Raw genomic sequence first — 27,118 nt, forward strand, 5'->3', positions numbered from 1 at the left:
GCATTGGAACCCTGGGGTACCCAGGTCAACTAGAAGTATATAAGGTTTAAATGCTTACAGACAAGGTGAAGGGGGGCGCCCACATTGGCTTTGATGCCTGACAGTGTCTGTATTGCCACTGTATAAAGGCGAAAAGCCTCTACCAGGTGAAATGGCTTTTTCGAGAGAGTGGTCCAACTTCCACATCGTAACGGATTTCGTTGTGAAACGAGGGGCTAGGCGGGTCTCAGCCAATCACAGCGATGAGGGGGGGGGGGGATGGGTCTGAACCACTGCAGTTTCCAACCTCCACACAGCGTGCAGATGATGAGCGTCTCGTATCCGGCTATGAGGACTTCTCTCTCTCTGTGTGTGTGTGTGTGTGTGTGTGTGTGTGTGTGTGTGTGTGTGTGTGCGTGCGCGCGTGTCTCTCTCTCTCATCACATTGAAGTGATTATATAGATCTTATCTATATCATTCTTAATGTGTGTACGTCACCATGTGGATGACCCTGCAATGTCCTTCACTGATCACACTGGAGAAATACACAAACCCCGTGGTGTGTGTGTGTGAGCGATTGTTAAGCCCCAGCATCCATATTCTGGGGGGGGGGGACATTAGCCCAAAATAGCCGATCTACAAGTTCACAGCGCGACGCGTTGTGAACTTGTAGATCGGCTATTTTGGGCAAAGAGAAAAATCTGTGTGTGTGTTTGTGTGTGTGCGTGCGTGTGTGTGTGCGGTTAACTTCATATAGAACAGTGTGTGTGTGGGGCTGTGAGTGTGTGTTTTCCAGTGAATAGGGATAAGTTATTTTCTATTTGTTCTCGGGGAGTACTAGGCCATAATAGAGCCATCTATATGCTGGTGGTGGTTGTGGTGTTCAGTTCTTTACGTCTCCGACATGTCTTTCTCAAAGCACTTAGAAGGAATCAAGGCTTCCTGTGTTAGAATGGAGTATCGTTGATGTTGGGGCAGGAACCTCTTAGCTCCACATTCGAACTTTTTGTGTTTTTTCATAAATTAACGCCCTACTACTTGATCATACTAGAGCGTCACACAAAAGTAGCAGATCTGCAAGCTCGAAACGCGGCACGAAGCGACGCGTTTCGAGCTTGTAGATCTGCTACTTTTGCTATTTTTGAATTTGAATCCTGTTTTGGACTTGGTCAAATTATGTACAGAAGCATCTTCCATAAAAACCTAATGGTCTCAGATATTTCATAAAAGCAAAGGTTGAAGCCACAATCTTATTTCCTCACCTGGTTGGCAGCAGTATGTAGAAGAACAGCAATATTACAAAAAAAAACATCATGATTTTACATATTATTCTGTTATTTGTTTAGGAAACGGAGCTAGGACTCCTTTCACACTGTTTCGCACAAATTCTTTTCAGTTAGAGAAGAGATTTTCTTTTTGCTTTAGTCCATGAGAGTGATCAGGCAGATGTCTCATACAGTTTCTCTCCGTATCTTTTTTCTCCGTAAGTTGAGACCTTGAGCCCCTATTCTAGGAAAAGAGCTTGTTTGCTGTATCTCTGTTTGAAAGGGAGGATGACTCTGTCTCCAGATTTAAAAAAATAATCTCTGTATGTTTTACTTTTGAATTAATTTAATTGCAAAGAGTGGATGTAGAATGGATTACTACGTTCAACATTCAAGGATGTGGCCTGCGCAAAAATTATTACCCCAGCATTTCTATCTGCACCTGCTACATTTGATTACAGTTCTATCAGTATCAGGTTCGTATCGTCATTGGGGCCAACGAGGCCATGGCCCGGTCTGTAAACCCAGCTTGTCCCTGTGTAGGGGCAAGATCCAGGGGGAAAAAACTAAAAATCAACATTAGCAGCTCTCACCCTATTCTGTTGTAGCCGACCACAGAAAGTTGCCTTTGTTTTCAAGTGGGGCTCATTTGCATTCGGCCGAATTGTTAATGAGTGGCCATTAAAAACCAGTTTAGCCGTCAAACCGGTTCTGGCCCGGTCAACGTTAGACTCCACCAAACGCCACTGATCAGTATTCAGCTATGCCACACTAATCTCTCAAGAACCGATTCAGAGCTGCGCCTACTGCATCTGTCGGGAGGGCCGTTCGGAACGTGTACGTTGGCCTACAAGCGGGCGTGCCTTCAGATCAGGAAGCAGGCCGCGCTTTACCCAATCGAATGTAGTGGGCGGGATTTGCATCTGTGTGTTCGCTTCCCACTGGGAAAAAAAACCCAAACCCATTTAACAATAGGGTCCTCGGAGCCGACAAAACGACGGAAAGTTAGTAACATTTTAACTTGTTGCGTTGCGAGGCGTGGTGAGCTTGTAGATTAGCTATTTTCACAATATTTATCTGTGGAACCGAGTCAAACAAAAACTAATGCCTCAACTCCTACAATTCCATGTGCTTGTCAGGGAGGGGGGGGGGGGGTCCCCTGTTCAAATATGATTATTTTGGGGGGGGGGGGGTCACTCAATGCCTGAAAAGGTTGAGAACCACTGGCCTAATGCATAATAAACTGGGGGTCCTCGAAGTGAAACCGTCTGGGAAACACTGAACCACAGGAGGTGGAGCAGTGAGCAGCCACAGTCACCACAGTCTATTTTTATGCTCTATTATTATTTCTTGCAATTTTTTTTGTGTGAAGTGCCCTGTAACTCCGTTTTTAAAAGTGCTATATAAATAGCATTTATATATTTTTTTAAAGTGTGTTATTTTAATTATTATTATTGTGTTATTATTTGATGTAAGGGAGACATTGACTGTGGTTAGTAAAGTGTAGACATAGGGCCACAGTGTGTACTGTCTACCAGACAGATTAAATCACTTTACCGATATTAATCACCATAACTGCCGATATATATATATATGGTCCAGGCCGTTATACAGTGTGTGGGGTGGGGCTGTACACACAGCACACCCAGCAGCCAGATAATAACCGTGCCGCTTTATTGTGTGGAGCCAGGTGGTCATGTGGGTGGTCTCACCTCAGCAGTCATATGGCATATGGCCCGAGACCCCCGTAGAGCTGCTGTCTGCGTCTGAGTCATACTGGTTGTCTGGCTGTAGTGACTCAATAGGCCTGACAATGACAATGACCGCCTTGGGCCTGTCAATTATACTTCATGGGACGCTCTACGTCAGTGGTTCTTCTCAAACCTTTGACATTTCAAGGACCCCCCATAAGAGTGTACAAAGTTTGTTTTAAGACCTGAGGCCGATTCTACAAATGCCTTCTAAAGATTTTTCAAAAATGTTAAAAATAGCAGATCTACAATCTCGCAGCGCGGCGCTGTGAGGTTGTAGATCTGCTATTTTTTAATAGCCTTCGCAAAAAATTTAAAATGACACCGACGCTTTCCTGGTTTTATGTAATTTCTTAGATGGTTTTATTTATTTATGAAATTCTTTGATTTAATTCTTTTTTTAATGACAAATTGTGATTCTATAAAAAAAATTTAATCTTTTGAAATAATAATGATAAACTCGCGCAATCCAAAAATGAATCGTGGCCCACTGTTAAGGAAACGCTGGTCTAAATCAAGCACCCCTAATCATCACCATGTTTTTGTTTTCTGTTGAAAATCTGTTCAGTGAGTGCAGTAGTTCTAAAAAAAAATTGTGACATGGACCCCCAAATTGATATATATTTGGCCGCGGACCACCCCACCATCTGAAAATATGTTGTGCCAGGGACCCCCAGAAGAGAAGATTTGTGTAAAAAAAAAAAAAAAAAAAAACACTTTCAAGATTTTTTTATTTTTTTTCAAAAATATCAGATGTACAAGCTATTTACTATTTCTGAATAGCTACGGTAACACATTTTGCTGGGTGCCACCTGGAACCCCTCCAAGCAGACCCCCTGGGGTCCCCGGACCCCACTTTGAGAACCACTGTGTAAATGCGTGCGTGCGTGCGTGTGTGTGTGTGTGTGTGTGTGTGTGTGTGTGTGTGTGTGTGTGTGTGTGTGTGTGTGTGTGTGTGTGTGTGTGTGTGTGTGTGTGTGTGTGTGTGTGTGTGTGTGTGTGTGTGTGTGTGTGTGTGTGTGTGTGTGTGTGTGTGTGAACAGAAATATAATGACACCCTGTTGTATTATAGATGCTGCTGTGTCTCCTCTCCAGCTACCGGCTGTTATGTAGGACATGACAGGCGTGGTTTGTTTAGGCTGACACCATTGTCACCGGCCTGGCCTGGTGGACCGTGGTTCATATAACTGGACTCTCTCTTTTCCCCGGTGTTTCTGGTTTTGAGGTTAGGTTTAGGCATAGTTTTTGTGAGGTTAAGGTTAGGTTTAGGCATAGCTTTTGTGAGGTTAAGGTTAGGTTTAGGCATAGTTTTTGTGAGGTTAAGGTTAGGTTTAGGCATAGCTTTTGTGAGGTTAAGGTTAGGTTTAGGCATAGCTTTTGTGAGGTTAAGGTTAGGTTTAGGCATAGTTTTTGTGAGGTTAAGCCAAGGTTAGGGTTACGGTTAGGATTAGACATATAACCACGCCCACCTGGGTGAAACACCAAAGAAAGAGGGAGTCCCTTCATATAACTGCACTAAAACCACCATTCTAGTCTCATTTATTACCTTTGACCACCGAATAGAGCAGTGGTTCTCAAAGTTTCTCATGTCAGGAACTCCCCAAAATTAATATGCATTTAGCGCGTGTGCCCCTGTCTAAAATTATTTAATGCCAGGGGACCCCATACAAGATTTGTGTTAAAATGTTTTACAAATATTACAAATTTGACAATTTTGAACGCATGTGTGTCATTTTAAGATGTATTTGGCTATTCAAAATGCTTTTTTATTTTTAAACTGAAAACAGATTTTTCGAAGAATGCAAATCTTTGAATATATTTTTTAAAGCAAACATTTTTAACTCCGATCTGTGCTTCTGGGGGGTCCCTGGAACAACATATTTAGAGATGGGGGTCCGCGGTCAAATACGTCCTTGACATGGAAATGTTGGAACACCACTGGTATAGCAACATACTGTTAGGATTTAGAAAACATTTGTAGATTATGTATTAGGGCGCACACCCCCATCTCAAAATGTTTTGTTCCAGGGACCCCCCAGAAGCAAAGATTTGAGTTACAAATGTTCCCTTTAAAAAATGTATATTCAAAGATGTGCACGCATTTTCACGATCATTCAAAAATAGCAGATCTACGAGCTCAGATCTACGAGCTTGTAGATCTGGTATTTTTTTTGAATAGCCAAAGAAATCTTGACACAGATGCGTACCCGGATTGAATGGGCTAAGGTAAGTAAACTGATAAGCCTGTGACGACTATGCTAGCCTGTGATGTTATTGTCAGTATAGCTGCAGATATCCAGTGAACCGGTGGGGGGGTTGGGGGGGGGGGGGTCACCGGGGCGACCAGGCCATGTTTACACTCGTTAGCCAGCTCGTTAAAAAGGTCAGGGGGTCAGGCTGCGGTGATGACACCTGTTCCCAAGCGGTAGCTGTAAGCACCTTTTACCTTTTTCCACAGAGATGGAATTACAGCGGCTCCTCTGAACCTGTTGACCCGTTCAGTCCGGGAAACGCATCTCTGTCATTTTGGATTTCTTTGGCTGTTCAAAAATAGCGGATGGACAAGCTCGTAGCTTGTAGATCTGCAATTTTTTTTTTTAAATCGTGAAAATGTGTGCAAATCTTTGATTATATATATTTTTTACATTTTGTAACTCAAATCTTTGCTCCTGGGGGGGGGTCCCTGGAACAACGTATTTTGAGATGGGGGAGGGGGGATCCGCGACCAAATACATATCATTTTGAGGGGCCTTTGACATGAAAAAAGTTTGAGAACCACTGATGTTATAGCAACATACGTTTTTTCAAAAAAGATTCTCATGGATTTTGAAGACATTTGTAGAATCCCCCAGAAGCAAAGATTTGAGTTACAGATGTTCGCTTGTTCTAAATCCCAAGAGTTTTCTGTGAAACTCATGTTTCTAACTTGCTATATATATATAGCTAGAATCTAAAATGACACAGGTGCTTTCAATCTGTTAACCCGTTAACACCTGAGGACGATTCGACAAATGTTTTATAAATCCATAACAGTTCTTTTTTTTTTGTTTACTTATGTTGCTATATCAGTTGCTATATGTTGCTATGTCAGTGGTTCTCAAACATTTTCATGTCAACTCAAGGACCACCCAAAATGATATGTAGACGGCCGCGGACCCCCATCTCAAAAAATATTTTGTTCAAGCAGATCAAGCTTGAAACGCGGCGCGATCTGCTACATTTGCTTTCTTTTTCAATGAATCCTGAAAAGGTAACAGTTTTTGGACATAATAGGAGGTTTTCCACCTGACAGAGACGATTTCTTACTGGGTGTGTGTCTCTCTCTCTCTCTCTCTCTCTCTCTCTCTCTCTCTCTCTCTGTGTGTCCCGTTTTAGAAGTTCCCAGAGTTGAAGTTCAAGTACGTGGAGGAGGACCAGCCGGAGGACTTCTTCATCCCCTACGTGTGGTCCCTGGTCTTCAACTCGGGAGTGGGTCTCCACTGGAGCCCGCAGGGCATCGAGCTCTTCAGCATGGACTCCTCCTCCTGAGAAGACCCCACGTGGGAACGGCTGCATCCATTTAGTGAAGCGCCTGTGTGTTTGTGTGTGTGTGTGTGTGTGTGTGTGTGTGTGTGTGTGTGTGTGTGTGTGTGTGTTAGAGAGCCAAAGTCTGGCCGATACATCAGCCATTATTTGACTTTTTTGACGAGATCCGTATCCCGATTTTTAACCACTTTAAACCTGGCGTCCCTATTTTTTACGAAAGAACAATAATAGCAGATCTTTATTTTTTTTTAGGGCCTAAGTGGTGTTTTTTTTTTTTTTTTTACAAAATATTGGTCAAAACATCGGTAATCGAAGGTCTAGGAAATCGAGGGCGGCATCGGACCCAAAGATCTGGCATCAGTCGGGCTCTAGAGTGTGTGTGTGTGTGTGTGTGCGCGTGTTTGTGTGTGCGTGCGTGCGTGGGCGCACATGCATCTGTACATAAACGTACATTACCCATCCTATGTGCACGCTGCTTTGAAAGTGCCTCAACCTTGTACAGTTTGCTGATTATTATTATTATTGTTGTTATTGTTTTTTATCAAATAATTCAGCACAACCTCTTAACGTTTTCTCCCTCCCTCTTCCCCCATATCAAAAGAGTTGTGATCTTTTCCCACGCTGGTAGAGGCTCTACCCCGTCAGAACCGCGGCAGAGGCAGAGTGGCTTCCCTCGACTGCTTCTATTGGCACCTTAAGAGTTAAAAGGGATATTTCACTTTCAAACATGTTTGGGTTCATTTTAACGTCTACTCAGGCTTTTGTTAGGACCGTTTTTAAGTTGCTTGATTCAGTATTTAGATATTTGATATTAATTTTATCAGACACGCCCCCTTCCTATATAAACCCATTGTAACTTCAAACTCCATTTTAACCATGCTGGATACATCGACAACACCGTCCTTGGTTCTGGTGACTGATATTGTCCTTCTAATGCGTTTTTACTTTTGTCATGTATTTGATAAAAAAAAAATATATATAAAATTATAAATATTTGAATAGCCAAAGAAATCTAAAATGACACCGATGCGTTCCTGAAGCTATATATTCATATTTATAATTTTATAAATATGAATATATATAATTATCCAATTATAAAAAATAAATGAAAAAGGTAAGTAAGTAAAAAACACCATCCATTTGAAGTTACAATGGGTTTGTATAGGAAGGGGGACGTGTCTGATGAAATTGAATATCAAATTTCTAATTACTGAATCAAGCAACTTCAAAACTACTCACAAAGGCCTGAGTAAACGATAACATTACCCCAAACATGTTTGGAAGTGAAACATCCCTTTAACCACTTAATCCCCAACATCCGTATCGTGGGGGAAAGCTTTCGCTGAAAATAGCAGATCGACAAGCTCACTGAGCTTGTCGATCTGCTATTTTCAGCGAAAGCTGAAAGCTTAATGGGTTAAGTATGTATCTAAGTGCTGGAATCCGTTGGCTTTGGGTGAACTGGTCGTTCACAGCTGCTGGATTACCGGTATTAATACTGGATCTATTTCACGAACAGCTTCTGTAATATTGCTAAGTTTTTTAGGTACTGTGAGTTAACTCCACGTAGAAGCCCGCTATTTTCTCCCCATTTCTTTTTTGGTTTTGTTTAAAATGCATTTTTGTCTTGAACCGGAGTTCAAAAAACAGGTCAGAGAGAAAGGTTCCCGATTTTATGAGATGTGAGTGTTCTGTTGATTAAATCGAAAGATACGGCTTAATTTGCATCACTGTTAAATAATTGATCCACAATCCACACGTGTTTGTTTGATCAGTTCATGCAAATCTTTTTGGCCTATTTAATTGACCTTTGAACTGCGTTTTCACGATGGGCGAGGATGCGTACTTTAATGAGGAAACCAAATTCCATTGTCCTGTGGTGCGTATGGTCATGTTTGTCTGCTTAGGTAGACACTTTACTTGCATGTATAACTGGAGAGTTTTTGTATTAAATTATTTATTTTGATGTTTTTTTTTTCCTTTTTTTTCCTTTTTTGTTTGTTAGTCGGCGCTCCCACCAGAGCTTTCAGCTTAACAGCAGAGACTTTACAGATTGTTATTAATATCATTCTACACCGACTTCTTCCATGTAAGTGTAAGATGGCTTTCTGTTATTCTGTGCAATATCACATTGTGATCAAACTTTTACTTTGAATATAGGGGTCAAAAAAATAAAATATCGGTTTCAATAAACACTTTGTCACATTTTCCAATTATGTGCATAACCTATAATAATCAAATGTATGAGTTCAGGATACGTTTGGGGATTATTGTTTCAAAAAAACAGATGGCTCGGGCATGTTGGTCATTTTTCTCCAAATGGTTTGATTTCACTATACACATTCTCACTCCTATATCTGTTTGTAGTTTTAGATCAGCGGTTCCCAAACTTTTTTTGCTCGAGACCCAAAAGAGACATTTTATGTCTCCCCGGGACCCAAACTAGTGAAAATAGCAGATCTACAAGCTCACAGCGCGTCGCGATGTGAGCTTGTAGATCTGCTATTTTCACGACTTCTTAAAAGGTTTTTTTTATTATTATTTTTTAGAATTTCATAGATTGTTTTTTAAATTTGGATAATTCTCTTGAAAAATGTTTGAACTTTCTGAACATGTTAGATGTTTTTCTTATTTTTTAAAACGTTTTGAAATAATAATTACAATTCTTTTTGGTAAAAAAGGGATTTACTCGTGACCCATAAAAATGGGTCCAGAGTCTCCCGACCCTCAGTTTGGGAAACAGTGCTTTAGAACGTTCCTGGCAGTCCCACGTCACATGACTGACAATGGAATGCGGACGTGCGTTCGCCGTTCTGACTCCCAACTCGGTGTAGGCAGACGCACCAGTAAAAACGTTAAAAACAAGGCAGGCATGCCGACACCACACTGCTCGGCAGGGGGCGTTCGTTCGCCTTGCTCGGGCGTGCCTATATGTTTACAGTATGTTTATGTTTTCTTTGACATGGATATCGTAGTTTTTTCGTAAATTAACGCCCTACTTGATCATACTACAGCGTCACACAAAAGTATCAAAAGTAGCTGATCTACAAGCTCGAAACGCGGCGCGAAGCGACGCGCTTCGAGCTTGTCGATCTGCTCTTTCGCTATTTTTGTATTTGAATCCTGAAAAGTAACAGTTTTTTGGACATACAGTATGAGGTTTCCACCCGACAGAGACGATATTACAATTACATTGGACAAACCAGGTGCATTGAGTGTTCTAGACAGGTGTTGAAGTGCTAAATTTCAACACCTGTCCACACAGAAAGCATTTCTAAATAAAGCACACTAATCAAAAAAAAACTAAAAACTATCAAATACAAGGAAACATCATTATAATCTGAATCAGACCGAAATATATGAACTGTGTAACATGAAACGTATAGCTCGACCTGGGTGTCGGAATGCTTTGGATTTTGAAGTGTGTGCGCGTGCGTTTGTTCATAGAGGTGTGTGCGTTCCAAGTTCAAGCCAATTATTTGGGGGCTGCAAAATATTCTCACGGCCCTCCCGGTGGGCCGCGGCCCGTAGGTTGGGAAGCGCTGCTGTAGGTTACTGGGAGTAGCCGGGGTGTTGGCTGAACGGGACAGGGCTTCAGTCTTTGAAGTGCTTCTCAGGTGACCGGGGCATCGGCCAGCTGGCCTCCTCTTCCAACACCATGTCACTTTCTCCCTGCCTCCTCTGTACCAGTGTTGATTTTGAGAGCACATTTTGATTTAGTTTTAGTCATAGTCTTTTGAATAAAATTTGGTTTAGTTTTAGTCACATTTTAGTCACCTGAAATGTTTTAGTTTTAGTCTAGTTTTAGTTGACTAAATATCATAATAAAAAAATAATAATAATAATTTTTATTGAAATGGCTGAAATGGCTGATTTTCACTTAGCTGCATGCCGAAAATAGCAGATCTGCAAGCTATTTTCGGTCTGTGACACCCGCGCGCACCCATGATGACTTGTCCTTAGTTCTACTGGATCTCTTCTCCGCTCGTCCCTCCTAAACATTTTAATCTAGTTTTTATTCGTTGACCAAATTGTCAATATATTTAGTCTTAGTTTTTGTCGTTTTCGTTAGTGAAAAAAGGCAGTCGACAGACATTTTTCGTCATAGTTTTAGTCGACGAAATCAACACTGCTCTGTACAGCAAGCGACAAATACACATAAAGACTGTGTTGTCATGATAAATCACGTGTCCCGTGTTAATTTGCAGAAAATGTGGTGAAAGCAGGGCTGCAACTACCAATTGTCTTTTTTTGGTTGTTGCTTTTTACCCCCTTTTCTCCTTCGTTATGCCAATGAATTCCTCCCCACACATATTCGTGTGTTGTCACTGCTGTTGTATCCTACTGACAGTGGTGTTAAGTAACTAAGTACATTTACTCAAGTACTGTACAGTACAGTTTTGAGGTGCTTTTACTTTACCGGAGTATTTCCAATTGTCCATACTTTTACTTCTACTCCACTTCACTTCTACTTACTGTACTTTTACTCCATTACAATTATTTGAAAGACTTAGTTACTAGTTACTTTACAGATATACGTTATTACATCATAAAACATACATTAACCACTTTAGCCCTATTTTATACTTAGGCTATTTGAAAATAGCCGATCTACAAGCTCACAACGCGTCGCATCGCGACGCGTTGTGAGCTTGTAGATCTGCTATTTTCAAACATTTTAGTGTTTATACTTTGGTACTTTAAGTACATTTTGATACCAATACTTTTGTACTTTTAGTAAATTTTTAATTCCGGACTTTTACTTACGTAACAGAGTACTTCTACATTGCAGTATCGATACTTTTACTTAAGTAAAACATTTGAGTACTTTTTCCACCACTGCCTACTGACTCACCTGCCAGGTGAGGAGCCCCAACCGGGAGGATGTAGCACCTCCGTCCTACCCCAGCCCATAGGAGCACGTGCAGTGACAAACATCACTCTTCCCACCCGGCTTCCCTCCCCCGAGCACGGGGCTAAATTGTGTTCGTATAGACGCTCGACAAAGCCGGATGCACCGCGGTGGATTCGAACCCCCAGCCCCTGTGGTGGTGGGCAGGCACTCTACCACTGCAGCACCAGAGCACGGCGATCGTCTTCTTGGCAATTATTCTACCGATACATTTTTCGAATAATAAAATATTTAAACACATTTGTATAATTTGTTTATGTATCAACGAAACATGAACAAATTCGAATAGATTTGGTTATAACCGACTACGTCTTACTTTCCGTATAAGCCCTATATTTCAACATACTTTGTCGGACAATGTTGTAGTATGAAAATAGTTCATTTGCACCCTCACAACGTGTTGCGGTCGCGTTGTAATTTCGTATTTTTTTTTAATCTATATTTTTCTTTCAATAGATTAATTTGATTAACTATTCAACCCATAAATGAAAGTGAATATTGAATATGACTATTACATAGTATTATTTTTTTGCCTGTTATGATAATAGCTGTAGGCAGGACAGCGAGCAGAAATGGAGGCATGAAACCACTTAGAGAGACTCCAGTCCCTGGTACAAAGGGACCCTCTGTGTCCGTGTGTGGAGCTCCCATTTCCCTGAGAGAATTCCGTGCCTCTCGTCTCCATTGTATTGATTTTCGTGGCTGAAATTTTGCCATTCTCAAGGACGATATAATTGATGCAATTTCATCTAAAGAATGGCCCATTTTCAGCTCAGGGTCATTGGTAGGTTATAGAAAGGCTGCATGAACAAAGCGAGTGGGTTCTGTGTGTGTGTGTGTGTGTGTGTGTGTGTGTGTGTGTGTGTGTGTGTGTGTGTGTGTGTGTGTGTGTGTGTGTGTGTGTGTGTGTGTCTCACGCACACACGCACACGCACACACTCTCCCACCTTCATAGACTAGCAGTGCCAGATGGTTGATCTTCTCTTTGTTCCATAGACATGCATACAGTAGACATACATAGACTTAACAGTAGACATGCATATAGACCTTCATAGACATACAGTACTGTACGTAGACAGCCCGTCTGCCATGTTGGCCTGTTAAACAGCCACGTCAACAGGGGAGATGTGTTTTCCCTGGATTAAAAAGTACTATGACGTTTACATTTCACGATATCAAAAAGAGGTGTTTCCATATTCAAGGTTTTATAATCTACATGGTCCGCGGACCACTGGTGGTCTGTGGAGGTATTGCATGTGGACCCTGATCATTCATTCTGTAATGTAGGAAAGTGAAGATTTATTTATTTATTTATTCATTTTCCTTATTTTATTTATTTTTTATTTTGGAAAAACTTGGTATTTGAGGACAGAGGAATTAAAGACTTTATCGTCATTATCGTTGGTCCTTTGAGGGGACTTATATGCTTCAATTCCAAACGTACTTAAAGCTTAACTGTAGAAGGGGGTCAGTTCATTGACTCTGTCATAAAACACTTGTCTCTTGTGAAGTTCTGGATGACTTTTCAGGCAGAATTCCCAGAGCTTACAGTAAAAGCTAAGCTTTTGTAACTGCGTATGTCTGTGAGGGTAGTATTTTCATGCTGGCATATACCTGAAGAATATGCACAGGGCAAGGTTGGAGACAGAAGTTTACATGAGACTCTGTCCCTGTCCACCGCTATAGCCAAGAAGAGACAGACATTCAAGATTCAAGATGACCTGGTGGTGACCTAAGATGACTCGTCAATAGTCAGTTACTGGGAAGTGGGAGGGGGGCTGCCAAATCTTTGTGCAATAGGAACTTATTTTTTCTTCTTTTTCTTTACATTAACCACTTGAACCCCACCAATCCTATTCTGGAGGCAATATTTGCAGAAAATCAGCCGATCTACAAAATGTAGGCCTACCTCAGAATAATGTTGGCTTGTCATTTTAGCAGGCTATGCATGTAAAGTGATGTTTGGGGGTTTGCCTGACATTTTGGCAACAAATTCTCTTGAGCTTTTTAAATAGGCTATGGGTCAGTGTTGTAATATTTATACTTTGGTAAATGTGTATCCCTCCCTTCTACAGAAAAGGGAGTTAGAATCCCAAGAAGGGAAAGAGTAATGATTTTCTGGTTGAGTCATCATTATTAGGAAATGTGCCCATAGAATCGCATGTCTCTGCTCACCAGTGGTGGAAAAAGTACTCAAATTGTTGTTTACTCAAGTAAAAGTATCAATACTGCAATATAGAATTACTCTGTTACAAGTTGAAGTCCGGAATTCAAAAATGTACTTGAGTAAAAGTACAAAAGTATTGGTATCAAAATATACTTTAAGTACCAAAAGTAAAAGTACTCATTATGCAGAATGTCCCATTTCAAGTTTTCAAATGTATAAACATCTTTTGTAAATAGCAGATCTATAAGCTCACAATGTGTCGCGATGCAACCCATTGTGAGCTTGTAGATCGGCTATTTTCAAATGGCTGAACTGTAAATAGGGATGAAGTGGTTCATGTATGTTTTGTAATAATACTAACAATCTTCAAAGTAACTAGTAACTAACGTTTTCAAATAATTGTAGTGGAGTAAAAGTACAATATTTGCCTCTGAGATGTAATGGAGTAGAAGTAAAAGTATTGGAAATTCGAAATACTCAGGTAAAGTACAAATACCTCAAAATTGTAATTAAGTACAGTAAGAGAACAGAATAAGGATAACCGTGGGATAGGAATATCCCACGGTTCTCAACCTACTTTTGAGCTCTGGACCATCATAAACATAATATTTCAGTTAAATAATGACTATTAAAAATGTGTTGCTGCGTAGTATAGTGCAACACATTATATCAAGCCCTTAGAAGTCATTATTTAAGAACATGTGTCCATGGACCACTGGTTGAGAAGCATTGTTATAAAGGGTTTTGACCGTTTGAGTTCTTATAACTATAATCATACAGTGTTATAAGCAGACTATTAGGCCTATACATTACAGACATGGGATGCATAGCAAGTGTTACCAAAAAAAAAAAACACAACAGTGGTCCCCAGGTTGATTCTTAGGGTGGTGGTCCCTGGTTCACAATCAGTTGAAAACTGAGGGTCCTCAGAGTTATTAAAGGGGGGCTGCCAAATCTTTGTGCAATAGGACCTTTTTTTTCTTCTTTTTCTTTACATTAACCACTTGAACCCCACCATCCCTATTCTGGGGGCAATATTTGCAGAAAATAGCCGATCTACAATTTTAGGTTGAAAATAAATGTACTGTAGGCCTATACCTCAGAATAATGTTGGCTTGTCATTTTAGCAGGCTATGCATGTACATTTAGGTGCGGCATTTCCCTTCTGCAAACTTCCAGCCAAGAGATGTTTGGGGGTTTGCCTGACATTTTGGCAACAAATTCACTTGAGCTTTTTAAATAGGTTATGGGTCAGTGTTGTAATATTTATACTTTGATAAACTTGTATCCCTCCCTTCTACGGCTTTATTTTTCAACTATTTTAGGTCCCAAGCAGCACAATTAACCTTGACCCCATTTTATATGTCAGCTATTCAAAAGTAGCAGATCTAAAAGCTCAGTCACAAAAATCTTGAACGTTTTGGAATAATCTTGGGGGGAAAAACACTATTCTTATGCGCAAATTCTTCTCAAATGTGGATCCACAGCCAAACCAACATCAATTTGGAGGTCCTTGGCATGAAAATGTTTGAGGGCCACCACTGGTCTACTGAAATGGATTTCGATTGATAAGAGGATGAGTGATCAGTGATTGCTTCCATGCTACCTTGAATGGAATCTGTTGCATGGTGACACAGTGTTGTATGGCTGTTGTAGTGTTGATTTTGACATCAAATTTTGATTTAGTTTTCCGTCAGTCTTTTCAATCAAATTCCATTTAGTTTTAGTCATATTTTAGTCATCTGAAAAGTTTCACTGTTAGTCTAGTTTTAGTCGACTAAATATCACAAGTATTAAATATTATAGTCGAGTAGCCATCCAGTTTAGTGGACCTTGTATTGTGAACTGTACTTCCATGTACTTTTTCCATGTCTTTCTAAATAAAGTATTTCAATCAATCAATTATACATACAAAAAAGTTGGAGGAGCACTGCTTAGTTCACTAGATCAGGGGTCTTGAACAGGGGGTCCGGGACCCCTAGGGGGTCCTCAGAGTTACAACAGGGGGGCCTCCAAATGTTTGTGTGATAGATTTGTTTTTTTACATTAACCACTTGAACCCAAGCATCCCTTTTCTGAGGAGAACTTCAGCCAAAAATAGCAGATCTACAAGCGCTGCGAGGCGTTGTGAGCTTGTATATCAGTTATTTTGGCAAAGAGGTATGGTGTAGAGGGAAAGAAGAGCAGACCAAGTTTAAGAAAAAAAGGTTTAATCTGCAACACAATTTTATACAATGTAGAGGGGGTCCCTGCTTCATCTCTCTCTCGGCTAGGGGGTCCTTGGCCTGAAAAACGTTGAAGTCCCCTGGTTTAGATCATTGGCATGATGATATATATCAACATAGGGGTCTTATTGAGCCAGAATGGCTCCTCATTGGTCAAACAACATCAGTTATAGGGGGGTGAGAAGCATAATTCCAAGTTTTCTATCATAAATCACTCCTTCCCAGAAATTGTCTCAACCCCGTTGTCCTTTCTTAAATTTTACTCTGTAAACCTGGCTCACAGAGATTATCAACCTCGTGTGGGTCTCTGAGCGAAAGGGAGATCAGCTGACCTGCAGCAACCATAGAGGCATCACGCTCCTCTCCATCCCCGGTAAACTCTTCACCCGTATCCTACTCACCCGAGCATACCTGCAACCAGAAGCAGACGCCGCCAAACAACAAGCCGGGTTCATGCCCAACCGCTCCACCACGACCACATCTCTGCTCTCCGGCTCTTAATAGAAAAGGCCCGGGAGTTCAGAAAGGACCGGCACCTGTTTATTGCCTTCATTGACCTTAAGGCGGCCTTCGACGCTGTGGACCACGGCTCCCTCTGGAACGTCCTGAAGTCCCTCGGAGCCCCAACAAAAATCACTACACTCTTCAAGCAGCTGTATCATGGTGCGGAAAGCTGTGTGTGTGTGAATGGTCGGGACTCTGAGTGGTTCCCCGTAAACAGCGGGGTAAGGCAGGGCTGCGTCGCTGCCCCAGAACTCTTTAACTGCGTCATTGACCACCTGATGTCAAGAGTCTGTGAGCGGGTCCCCGGGGTGTCACTCGGAAGCTACACTCTCCAACATTCAAGTATCTGGGCTCGACAGTGTCCAACATTGGCGACCTCAAAATAGAGGTCGACCGACAGCGTGCCCTAGCAGCCTCCGTCATGCGGTCCCTATGGAGACCGCTGTGGCGACACCGGCACATATCCAGGGAGACAAAGCTCAGAGTCTACAATGCCTCGTCATTTCTGTCCTCCTGTACGGCTTCTTAAACATGGCCGCTGAATAACACTCTGGCGGCCAGGCTCGATGGCTTCGACTCCAGAGCCCTCAGGAGGATCGAAGGCATCACGTGGAGCCAGCATGTCACAAACCGGGCCTTAAGAGAGAAAACCCAACAGCTCCCAGCATCCCGTCTCGCAGCAATGCGACGAGTGCGCTGGTATGGCCACATCATCCGCCTGCCCGTGGAACACCCAACAAGCACCATCCTGGCCTTCAATCCCCAGCAAGCCGGTTGGAGACGTCCCAGAGGTGCCCCCCGCACCCGCTGGCTGGATGTAATAGCCAGATGGAGAAACCTGGTTGCTACGATTGGCTCTACGCGCCTTTAATAGATGACAGCCCCGCTGCCTCATCTATAAGAAGTGCAAGAGGACTAAGTAAGTAAGTAAATAATCTGCTTATAACACTGTATGAGTATAGTTATAAGAACTCAAACAGTCAAAACCCTTTATAACAATGCTTCTCAACCAGTGGTCCATAGACAAGTTCTTAAATAATGACTTCTAAGGGCTTGATATAATGTGTTGCACGATACTACGCAGCAACACATTTTTAATAGTCATTATTTAACTGAAATATTATGTTAGATGGTCCAGAGCTCAAAAGTAGGTTGAGAACCACTGATCTATTCCTATCCCACGGTTATCCTTATTCTGTTCTCTTACTGTACTTAATTACAATTTTGAGGTATTTGTACTTTACCTGAGTATTTCCAATTTCCAATGCTTTTACTTCTACTCCACTACATCTCAGAGGCAAATATTGTACTTTTACTCCACTACAGTTATTTGAAAACTTAGTTACTAGTTCCTTTGAAGATTTTCATTATTATTACAAAACATGGACAAAAATAGACGATCTACAAGCTCACAATGCGTCGCCGCGACGCAGTGTGAGCTTGTAGATCTGCTATTTTCAAAAGATGTTTATACATTTGAAAACTTGAAATGGGACATTCTGCATAATGAGTACTTTTACAAGAGTGCAACACCTGAGTATAAAGCGTTGTCTTTTAGTTCTACTGGATCTCTTCTCCACTAGTCCACTCCCTAACATTTTAGTCTAGTTTTAATTTGTTGACGAAATTGTCAATATATTTAGTCTTAGTTTTAGTCATCATAGCTTAGTTTTTATTTAGTTCTAATTTCGTTTTCGTCAGTGAAAAAAGGTAGTCGACGAACATTTTTAGTCGACGAAATCAACACTGGGCTGTTGCATGGTGGCACAGTGCTGCATGGCTGTTGCATGGTGGCACAGTGCTGCATGGCTGTTGCATGGTGGCACAGTGCTGTATGGCTGTTGCATGGTCGCACTGCGCTGCAGTGCCAGTGGGGAATCCTGTAACAATGGAGCTGAGCTATTGACTGGAGGACCAGAGCATGCACACACACACACACACACATCTCCCCCATTATCATTGCCACCGTCACCCCATCCATCCCTCTGCCGTCTGCCCCGCGGCGACACTGGCTCTCACTGGAGCCCACATTAACATACTGCATACGCCTCCCCAGTGGTGGAAAAAGTACTACATTTTTTTTACTTAAGTAAAAGTATCAATACTGCATTGTAGTAAATACTCTGTTTGCAAGTGAAAGTCCGGAATTCAAAATGCACTTGAGTAAAAGTACAAAAGTATTGCTATCAAAATGTACTTAAAGTACCAAAAGTAGATACTCATTATGCAGAATGTCCCATTTCACAAGTTTTCAAATGTATAATGCCGGTCTACAAGCTCACAATGCAATTGTACAATAAAAAAGTACAATATTTGCCTCTGAGATAGTGCAGTAGAAGTCTAAGTATAGAAAATTGGGAAATACTCCAGTAAAGTGCCCCAAAAGTACAGTACTTGAGTACATGTACTTCGTTACTTTACACCACTGCGCCTCCCATAACCTGTCTGTCTTCTAGTAGCCTAGAGAGAGCACAATTAGGCTACAGAGGAATTCCTCAGTTCCCCACATAGGGGGGGCATAGCCTAGGTCACCAGACCCTGTGTCAGCGTCTGTCTCTGTGCTTTGCTAAGGCCTGCAAAGCGACAGATGCTATAGCCTATATCTCCTGTTCGCTTTGTTTTAAGATATTTGACTGAAATGCAATATTCAGGCTATAATCAAATTGGATTGTGTCAGCCATAGCCATTTCTTTTTAATTTGCTGTAAGAAATTGACTATTTTATGTTTTATTATTTAACTGGCATAGGCTACAAACATGCTCACACCCAAAATTGTCTTGATTGATTGAATTCTTTAGACAGAAATTCAAACAGCACGGGATAAAAGGATAACACACCAAAAAAAAGTCCTGAGGACTTGTTACCATTGTGGTCCTATGAACAAATCAATCTAAATCTGCAGATGACCAAAGTGTCTATGTGGTATAAGGATAAGGATAATTCCTTTTAACAGGTCGTTCATGAAAGTCCTTGCGGTCTTGTTTCCAATGGTAGGATTTCTTTTTTTTTAAAGACAGACTTTAAAAACACTATAAATTGAAATCATCTAACTAGTGGTTACACCACGTAGGCTGCATTTAGCCTGTCTTTCATTTAAAACAACTGGCATCTCATTATCCCGAACGGAAATGGATTTCTATTGTCTAATCTGCTCATTAGAATATACACGAGGTGACAGACTAGTCGAAACCTCACAATGAATGGATGCTATTGTCTCTTTGACCAGAGGGAGGCAGCACTGAGTCTTGTCACGCAATATTATGAACCAAATCAAATGTGGGGTTGTTCTTCATTATAATAATAATAATGATGCTGAAATGTTGTGTTTTGAAATGTTTACAGATCGAACCTGATTAAATTAAGTTTCTGGTGAGAGTGGTGACTTCCCCCATACAATTATTTAGATCAGTGTGTTCCCTGACTTGACTTCCCTTAAAGTGGGTTCCAAATGGATCCTTACAGGTCTGTAACTGTGAGAGTGCTCAAATAGAAGTTTTTTTTTTTTTAATTAACCACTTGAACCCAAGCATCCCTTTTCTGAGCAGAACTTTAGTCAAAAATGGCAGATCTACAAGCCTTGCGAGGCATTGTGAGCTTGTAGATCGGTTATTTTTGGCAAAGAGGTATGGTATATAGAGGGAAAGAAGAGCAGACCAAGTAACAAAAAAAAAAAGTTTAATCTGCAACACAATTTTATACAATATGTATAGAGGCGGTCCCTGCTTCATCTCTCTCTCGGCTAGGGGGTCCTTGGCCTGAAAAACGCCTGAAAAAAGTCCCCTGGTTTAGTTCATTGGCATGATGATATCAACATAGGGATCTTATTGAGCCAGAATGGCTACTCATTGGTCAAACATCAGTTATAGGGGGGTGAGAAGCATAATTCCAAGTTTTCTATCATAAATCACTCATTCCCAGAAATGTCTCAACCCCGTTGTCCTTTCTTAAACTTTACTCTGTAAACTTTTTTTTATTTTTTATTTTGTAATTTTTCCTGAAAATGTTACTTTCCTCCCTAAAAAAACGGGGAAAAAACGTTTTGCCTGTGAGCCTGTGGGTTACTTGATCTCTTGTTTGCGCAACACAATCACATTTTTTTTAAGCGACAGGGTGTCTAGACACCCCACGTGACCGGGGCGCGCCAATGCGCACTGGAGAGGAGAGCTCTGAGCCGGAGGGGAGTCAGTCAGTCGGCAGGGTTGCCATTTCCGCTTGTTATAAGCGACTTTGGGCTTATTTTCTGTAAAGTTGCTTGTAAATATTGGTAGTTGTTGAGTGTTTTTTTTTCCTTTTTGGCTTGTTTCTTAAGTGTTAGTTACTTTTTTGGGCTTGTTTTTTATTTGAACCAGTGGTTTTCTCACATATTTCCATGATGGGCCTCCAAGTGTATTTGTCCCCCTAACGACCTAAATTGAAAATGATTATTTTATGCCAGGGGGAGCCCCGAACCATTTGTGTTGTTAGAATGTTTCAAAAATCTTCCAAATGTTCCACATTTTATTTCTTTTTTGGGGGGGAGATAGCAGATCTACAAGCTCACAACGCGTTGCATGTGAGCTTGTAGATCGGCTATTTTCAAATATCTGTAGGTTTAAAGTGCTTATGATGTGGTCGCTTCTTTTGGGCTTGTATTTATAGACCTGATTGCTTGTTTCTCTCACACAACCTGGCAACACTGTCAGTCAGTCAGAGAGAGAGAGAGAGAGAGAGGGGGAGCGAGAGAGCGAGGGTCTGGAGTGGTAGCGACACAGACGCAACGCAACAAGGGCACAGACTACAGTGGAACCATATACAGTCATATGCAGACTGCTTTCCACCGAGATCACATCAGATATACTCTCGTTCCTGCTCTGATCGCAAGAAGAAGACACAGAAAAAACAGCATCCAATTGGATTAATTTGGCACAGGATTTCTTCTGTGGGGGGAAAAAACGCTGCATTGGACGTATAATAGGCTATAATAACCCGTATATAGGCTATAACAACCCGACGGATTCAAATGATAAAACGCAACTAAATTACAACTAGGGGTTTTTAGATTATTCCGTCCGGATCACTTCAGGATTTTTGCTCGTTTTCGTTGTGGCTTTTTTGGATGATCCGCGTCTGAACGAGCCCCCCCCCTCTCCTTCGTTCAAATAATATTTCGAAGACCCACACGTCTCCCGTGTAGAATGAATGTCATATTTTAGATGAGAAGGGATACGGTTCAGCCAAGCCTAGTCGCTGCGATCACCGAGCAGTTGGATCTGGGATCTTGTGGATTATGCTCTTGGAGACAGAGACGAGCTTTGCTTTTCATGGAATAATAATTATTGTATCGTCCAGGCTGCCCAGCCGTTTATTCCATCACACTACTAGACAAACGTCTATTTATATTGCACCATATATGCTATTTTTACCATGTTAATCCTAAACCATACTGAAGTATCGGCATGGTATATGTGTGGGTTAGCTCGAAGCAAGCTCACCACTAGCCTACCAAATGAATAAATATAACACGTATAGCCTCTGCTGCTGTGTTGTACCAAATGTATTTGCACTAAAAAACCGTTATACACATTTGTAAGCTGCTAGTTGTTATATTGTACGTCTTAAACAATACATTTAGGTGATGGTTATTCACCCCCTAAATGAGACCTGACTGTCATAGGAACCGTGGCAGTGTTTTAAAAGCTCTAGGTTTTAGGAGTAGGCTGTAGCCTATAGGTAACAGAGACTGGATCTAGGTTTTAGGAGTAGCCTATAGGTAACAGAGACCGGATCGAGGTTTCAGGAGTAGCCTAATAGGTAACAGAGACTGGGCTCTAGGTTTTAGGAGTAGGCTATAGCCTATATAGGTAACAGAGACTGGCGCATGCTACGGATCGCCTCCGCTTCTCCTGCACACGGCTTCTCCACCACATCATCTCAGGCTGCTTATTCCTGCCTGGACTCGGACGCCGGAATCTTCATGATTCGCGGACGCGATGCTCGTTTTTTAGCCGGGAAACCCTCTTTTCGTCCCGCATGTTCAGGACCAAACGGTCGGGGCTCGTCCGGCGACTCTGGAGGAGCCGCGCGCCCGCCGATCAGCAGGGCGACGGGGGGGAGGCGGACAACAGAGGCGGCGGAGGATCGCATGGGTCGTCCGGCGGCGGCTGCTGCATGGGCAAAACGGCAAAGGTCGCCACCGGCAGCAAGTCCAACAACAACAGCAACGCCGGAGGAGGGTCGGAGGAGGCCGAACTGAAGGCGCTGACCCACTCGATCCTCAAGAAGATCAAGGAGAAGCAGTTGGAGGCGCTGCTGCAGGCGGTGGAGTCGAAGGGGGGCGCCTCGCGGAGCCCCTGCGTGCTCCTGCCCGCCAGGGTGGACGCCAGGGTGGGCCAACAGTCTTATTCCCTCCCGCTGCTGCTCGCCAAGGTGTTCCGGTGGCCGGACCTCAGGCACTCGTCGGAGCTCAAGAGGTTGCCTTGCTGTGAATCCTATGGGAAAGGCAACCCGGAGCTCGTCTGCTGCAACCCGCACCACATGAGCAGGCTGTGTGAACTAGGTGAGTCTTGATGCGGCCACTAGCGCAGTGGTTCTAGGAACTTTTGTGAATTTTAAGGACCCCCATAACTCTTGAGAGTGTACAAATGGAACCAAATGGACCCTTGGTTCCATTTGTACACTCTCAGAGTTACAAATCTGTAAGTGTCAATTTGGAACCCTCTCAAGGAAGGAACCCTGAGTGTCCCTGGATCCCACTTTGTGAACCACAGTGAAATGCAGTGGTGGAAAAAAAGTGGCTCAGATTTTTTTTTATTACTTATAGGCCTAAAAGTAGCAATACCACAATATAAAACATGCTCTGTTACACGTCAAAGACCTGTGTTCAAAATGTTACTTGAGTAAAAGTACAAAAACATTGGCATCAAAATATACTTAAAGCACCCAAAGTAAAAGCACAAAAATGTATAAAATAGGCCTAAAGTGGTTAAAGTATGTTTTATGATATAATAATTAATATCTGCAAAGTATCTAGTATAACTATGGGTTTTCAACCAGTTGTAGTGGAGTAAAAGTACAATATATTCCCCTGAGATGCAGTGGAGTACAAGAAAAGATCAAGAAATTGAAACACTCCAGTTGAGTAAAAAATACCTCAAAATTGTACTCAAGTAGGCCTACAGTGCTTGAGTAAATGTACCTAGTTGCTTTACACCATTGGTGAAATGATAGAACCACCCGGGGAAAAAAACTGAAAATAAAATGTAATTATTTGTTTAATGTTGCATCATATTAAATCAGGTGTGTGGGCTACATTGTCAAACCACGTGTCAACTAAGCACTCCTTGCAATTAGATGAATTGAAATGACAGCACCGTCTTAAGTTTCCATAAGGTCACGTGACGTGGGCTATGTGGCGACAGTGTCAAGTAATAACATCATTATGTCAGATAATGTTGTCAAACATGGCGTTCAATTCGTCTGAGGTCTCGACAATAAATAAACACGGCGACACAGAAACGTCTCTGTGATAGATATCATGGGCCCTAAATTATATAATACGAGTCAAAAAAGTATTTTGACGTCATGTTTTGGTCGCTCGACGTCAAACGCTACATATTAATAGTACCAGGCGGCTACTTTCACTCAGAAGAATAGGCTACATGTGTAACGTTCGGAGGGCCCACTTTGCAAAGCATGGCATTGTGTTTTTATCGTTTCACAATTCTTTTCCAAAGTTCAACGACTCAGATAGCTAGGGCCATTGCAGTGGAGTGTTTCCATCGTGAACTAAGTTTCCAGGCTCTGTGTGTGTGTGTGTGTGTGTGTGTGTGTGTGTGCTGTCTGTCCTGAGCCAAAAGCACTGGTGGAAAGTAACTAAGTAAATGTACTCAAGTAGCATTTCCATTTTTCGATACTTTATATAGCTAGGCTACTACACTAAATCCCAGAGGAAAATATTGATGTTACTTTTTACTCCACTGCAATTATTTATGTGTCAGCTTTAGTTAGTTACTTTGCACATATTGATTATTAATACAATAACCACTTTAAGCCCTGTTTTATATTTCGGCTATTCTAAAATAGCCAATCTACAAGCACATGAGTGTGTGAGCTTGTAGCTAGTAGATATGCTAATCTCTAAAACGTTTTACTTTGGTACTTTACTTCAAGTAGGCTATACATTCGGATGCAAATAGGCTACTTTGGTAGCTACTTTACGCAAGTAAAAATGTTTGAATAGGCATTCAGACCTTTTACTCGACATTGTGGTATAGGCTATTGATACATTATTTTATTTATTGTTTTACTTAAAAGTAAAAACATCCGAGTACTTCTTCTTCCACCACCATGCAGTGGCCAAAAAGAGGCCCGTATCTCTCAGTAGTCTGGCCCTAGACGCTGATAGTGGCTGTGCTGGCGCCAGGCGCCCCCCTGTTTATCTGCCTGCCAAATGAAAGGCAATAGCCGCCCGACCGCCCTGCCTCTCCCTCTCTCTCTCTCTCTCTCTCTCTCTCTCTCTCTCTCTCTCTCAGAGAGAGTGAGACAGAGGGAGAGAGAGAGACAGAGAGAGACAGACAGGCAGGCAGACAGACAGAGAGAACTAACAGAAACACTCTCCCCAAAAGAATGCCAACTGTTATCATAAGTTTCGATCTTTTCGCCTGTTTTTTTTTGTGTGTCTCTTCTCTTCTTCTCATCAGTCTCTCTTTCCTCCCTGCCCCCCCCCCCCCCTCCTCCATGCAGAGTCTCCCCCTCCACCCTACTCACGCTACCCCATGGACTTTCTTAAACCACCTGGTGAGTTGGATGTTTAAATTATTTTTCAATGTATTTTACAACATGGAACCAATATATTATTGTGTATATTAAAGTTGGGTATGTTAAAGCAAACACTACTGTACTTCAAAATAAAAACTGATGGGAGGACTTTGGAGTCAGTGAAGGGTCTTGTAAAATGATGGGAAATGATTATATTACATCTCTCTCTCTCTCTCTCTCTCTCTCTCTCTCTCTCTCTCTCTCTCTCTCTCTCTCTCTCTCTCTGCGTGTGCGCGTGCGTGGAGGGTGTCTGTGGTGGAAACGGCTCCATGTTGTGTTGTGATTTATGATAGCAGTGTAGTGGCACGCCTGACTGGCGGGGCAGTTATAGCATGGCTGGCAGCCAGGCCCACATAGCACCTAGTTGAGATACCAAGCTATAGAGACTGACTGACTGGCAGGCAAGGCAATAAGGCACCACACACCAGTGTGTGAATGTGTTTGTGTTTATGTGGGTTTTGTAACTGTATCATTTGCATAGGTCAGTCAGTGGTTCTCAAAGTGGGGTCCGGGGACCCCCAGGGGTCCCTTGAGTGGGGGTTGTCCCCAGCAAAATGAGTTATATAGCATTAAAAAACAGTTTGGCTATTTTCCAAAATCAAAATCAAATCTTGTATGGGGGTCCCTGGCACAAAATCTTTTCAGACAGCAGGGTCCATGGCCAAATACATATTAATTTTGGTGTTCTGTGACATGAAAAGGTTTGAGAAACACTGGAGTGAGTGTAGGTTTGTGTGTGTGTGTGACATTTATATCCACATTAAGTGTCTGCCTGTCTGGCCTTTTGGTTTTTTAGCTGTCTGTACTTGTATAGCCTATTTAGCAAGAGAATTGTTCACAAGTGGGGAAATGAGTTTTGGGTGGATGCATACAAATGTATTTTGGTGGGGGAGGGGGGGGGGGGGTGTTGAAGGAGTTGCTATTGTTGTGTAAATGGTTGTGTGTGTTGCGGGCACACACACATGCACAAGGGTGGGTTGGGGGGGGGGGGGATTGGAGGACGAGGGGGATGTGTAGCCTAGATAGCAGCTTTTGTTTAGAGAGGAAATCAGAATTGCAAATCATACAACAGATTGAGCGGGCAGACAGACAGAAGCACATCTCTGGAGCCAACAAGCTATTTATCAGCCAAATGAATCTATACAGAGTCGGTGGCTGAAGGCGCTTGGGTTGCTCTCGCTGTCACACAGTCAGTCAGTCGAAAGGCCTCGGTTAGTTGTGTCGGCAAACATACAATTTCCTGCATGCAATTGATCTCTCAGCCAACTATCAATCACTGTGCTATGTGAGATCATCGTGACAGGAGCCATTATCCTTAACTAGCCCATTGTTTCTGAAAGCCACCAATCCTCAACTCCGGATCTCATTTGACTGTCCTGTTCCCCCTGTGGTGGCACAAAGTACTCAACCCCCAGTACTTGAGTCAAAAGTATAGATAGATACTCCCGGTCTACAACTACGAGTGAAAGTTGCTCGGTCGAATTTGCACAAGAGTAAAAGTACTGGAGCGCTTGCTTTTAAAAACAAATGATCTTTCAGAACTTTTCAAAAAAATATATCGATGCTAGTGAAAATAGCAGATCTATAATCAATACAGGCGTACAAGAAGCTAAATGCAATTTAGTGCAATGTATTGCGAGCTCACACAATGCCACGTTGTGAGCAAGTTTTCCTAAAATGTTCCCAAATAGCAAAAAGTTGTCAAAAAATGCTATTTGTGGCAAAGACATTGGGTGTACACAGAAAAACAAGCGGTCCAAATACAACTCGGGTCCAGTTTACTACTAAGTCTAATAGAGGGCTTAAGTGGTTAACCCATTAAGACTGGGTATGCATCTGTGTCATTTTAGATTTATTTGGCTATTCAAAAATAGCAGATCTACAAGCTTGTACGAGCATGTAGATCTGCTATTTTTTTTAATCGTGAAAATTGAAATATATATTTTTTAAAGCAAACATTTGCAACTCAAATCTTTGCTTCTCCGGGCGTCCCT

The 27,118-nt window shown here is 42.0% G+C and overlaps 2 protein-coding genes across 3 annotated transcripts in view; both read left to right on the forward strand.

The window, feature by feature from the left end:
- dym (dymeclin) overlaps positions 1-8,680 on the forward strand; it is an 82,467-nt gene extending 73,787 nt beyond the window's left edge. For both annotated transcript variants that reach the window (XM_080419563.1, XM_080419562.1), the window contains exon 17: positions 6,371-8,680. In XM_080419563.1, the coding sequence (XP_080275689.1) occupies positions 6,371-6,523 (153 nt within the window). In that variant the 3' untranslated portion in view covers positions 6,524-8,680. The remainder of the gene's footprint in view (positions 1-6,370) is intronic.
- Positions 8,681-21,056: 12,376 nt separating this feature from the next.
- The window catches only part of smad7 (SMAD family member 7), a 28,324-nt gene continuing 22,262 nt past the window's right edge, over positions 21,057-27,118 (forward strand). Inside the window, 2 exon segments of the mRNA XM_080419717.1 lie at positions 21,057-22,863; positions 25,050-25,103. Coding sequence (XP_080275843.1) covers positions 22,338-22,863; positions 25,050-25,103 — 580 coding nt within the window. The 5' untranslated portion in view covers positions 21,057-22,337.

The sequence above is a fragment of the Gymnoscopelus braueri genome (assembly GCF_963280865.1).
Source record: "Gymnoscopelus braueri genome assembly, chromosome: 22".
NCBI classification, from domain to species: domain Eukaryota; kingdom Metazoa; phylum Chordata; class Actinopteri; order Myctophiformes; family Myctophidae; genus Gymnoscopelus; species Gymnoscopelus braueri.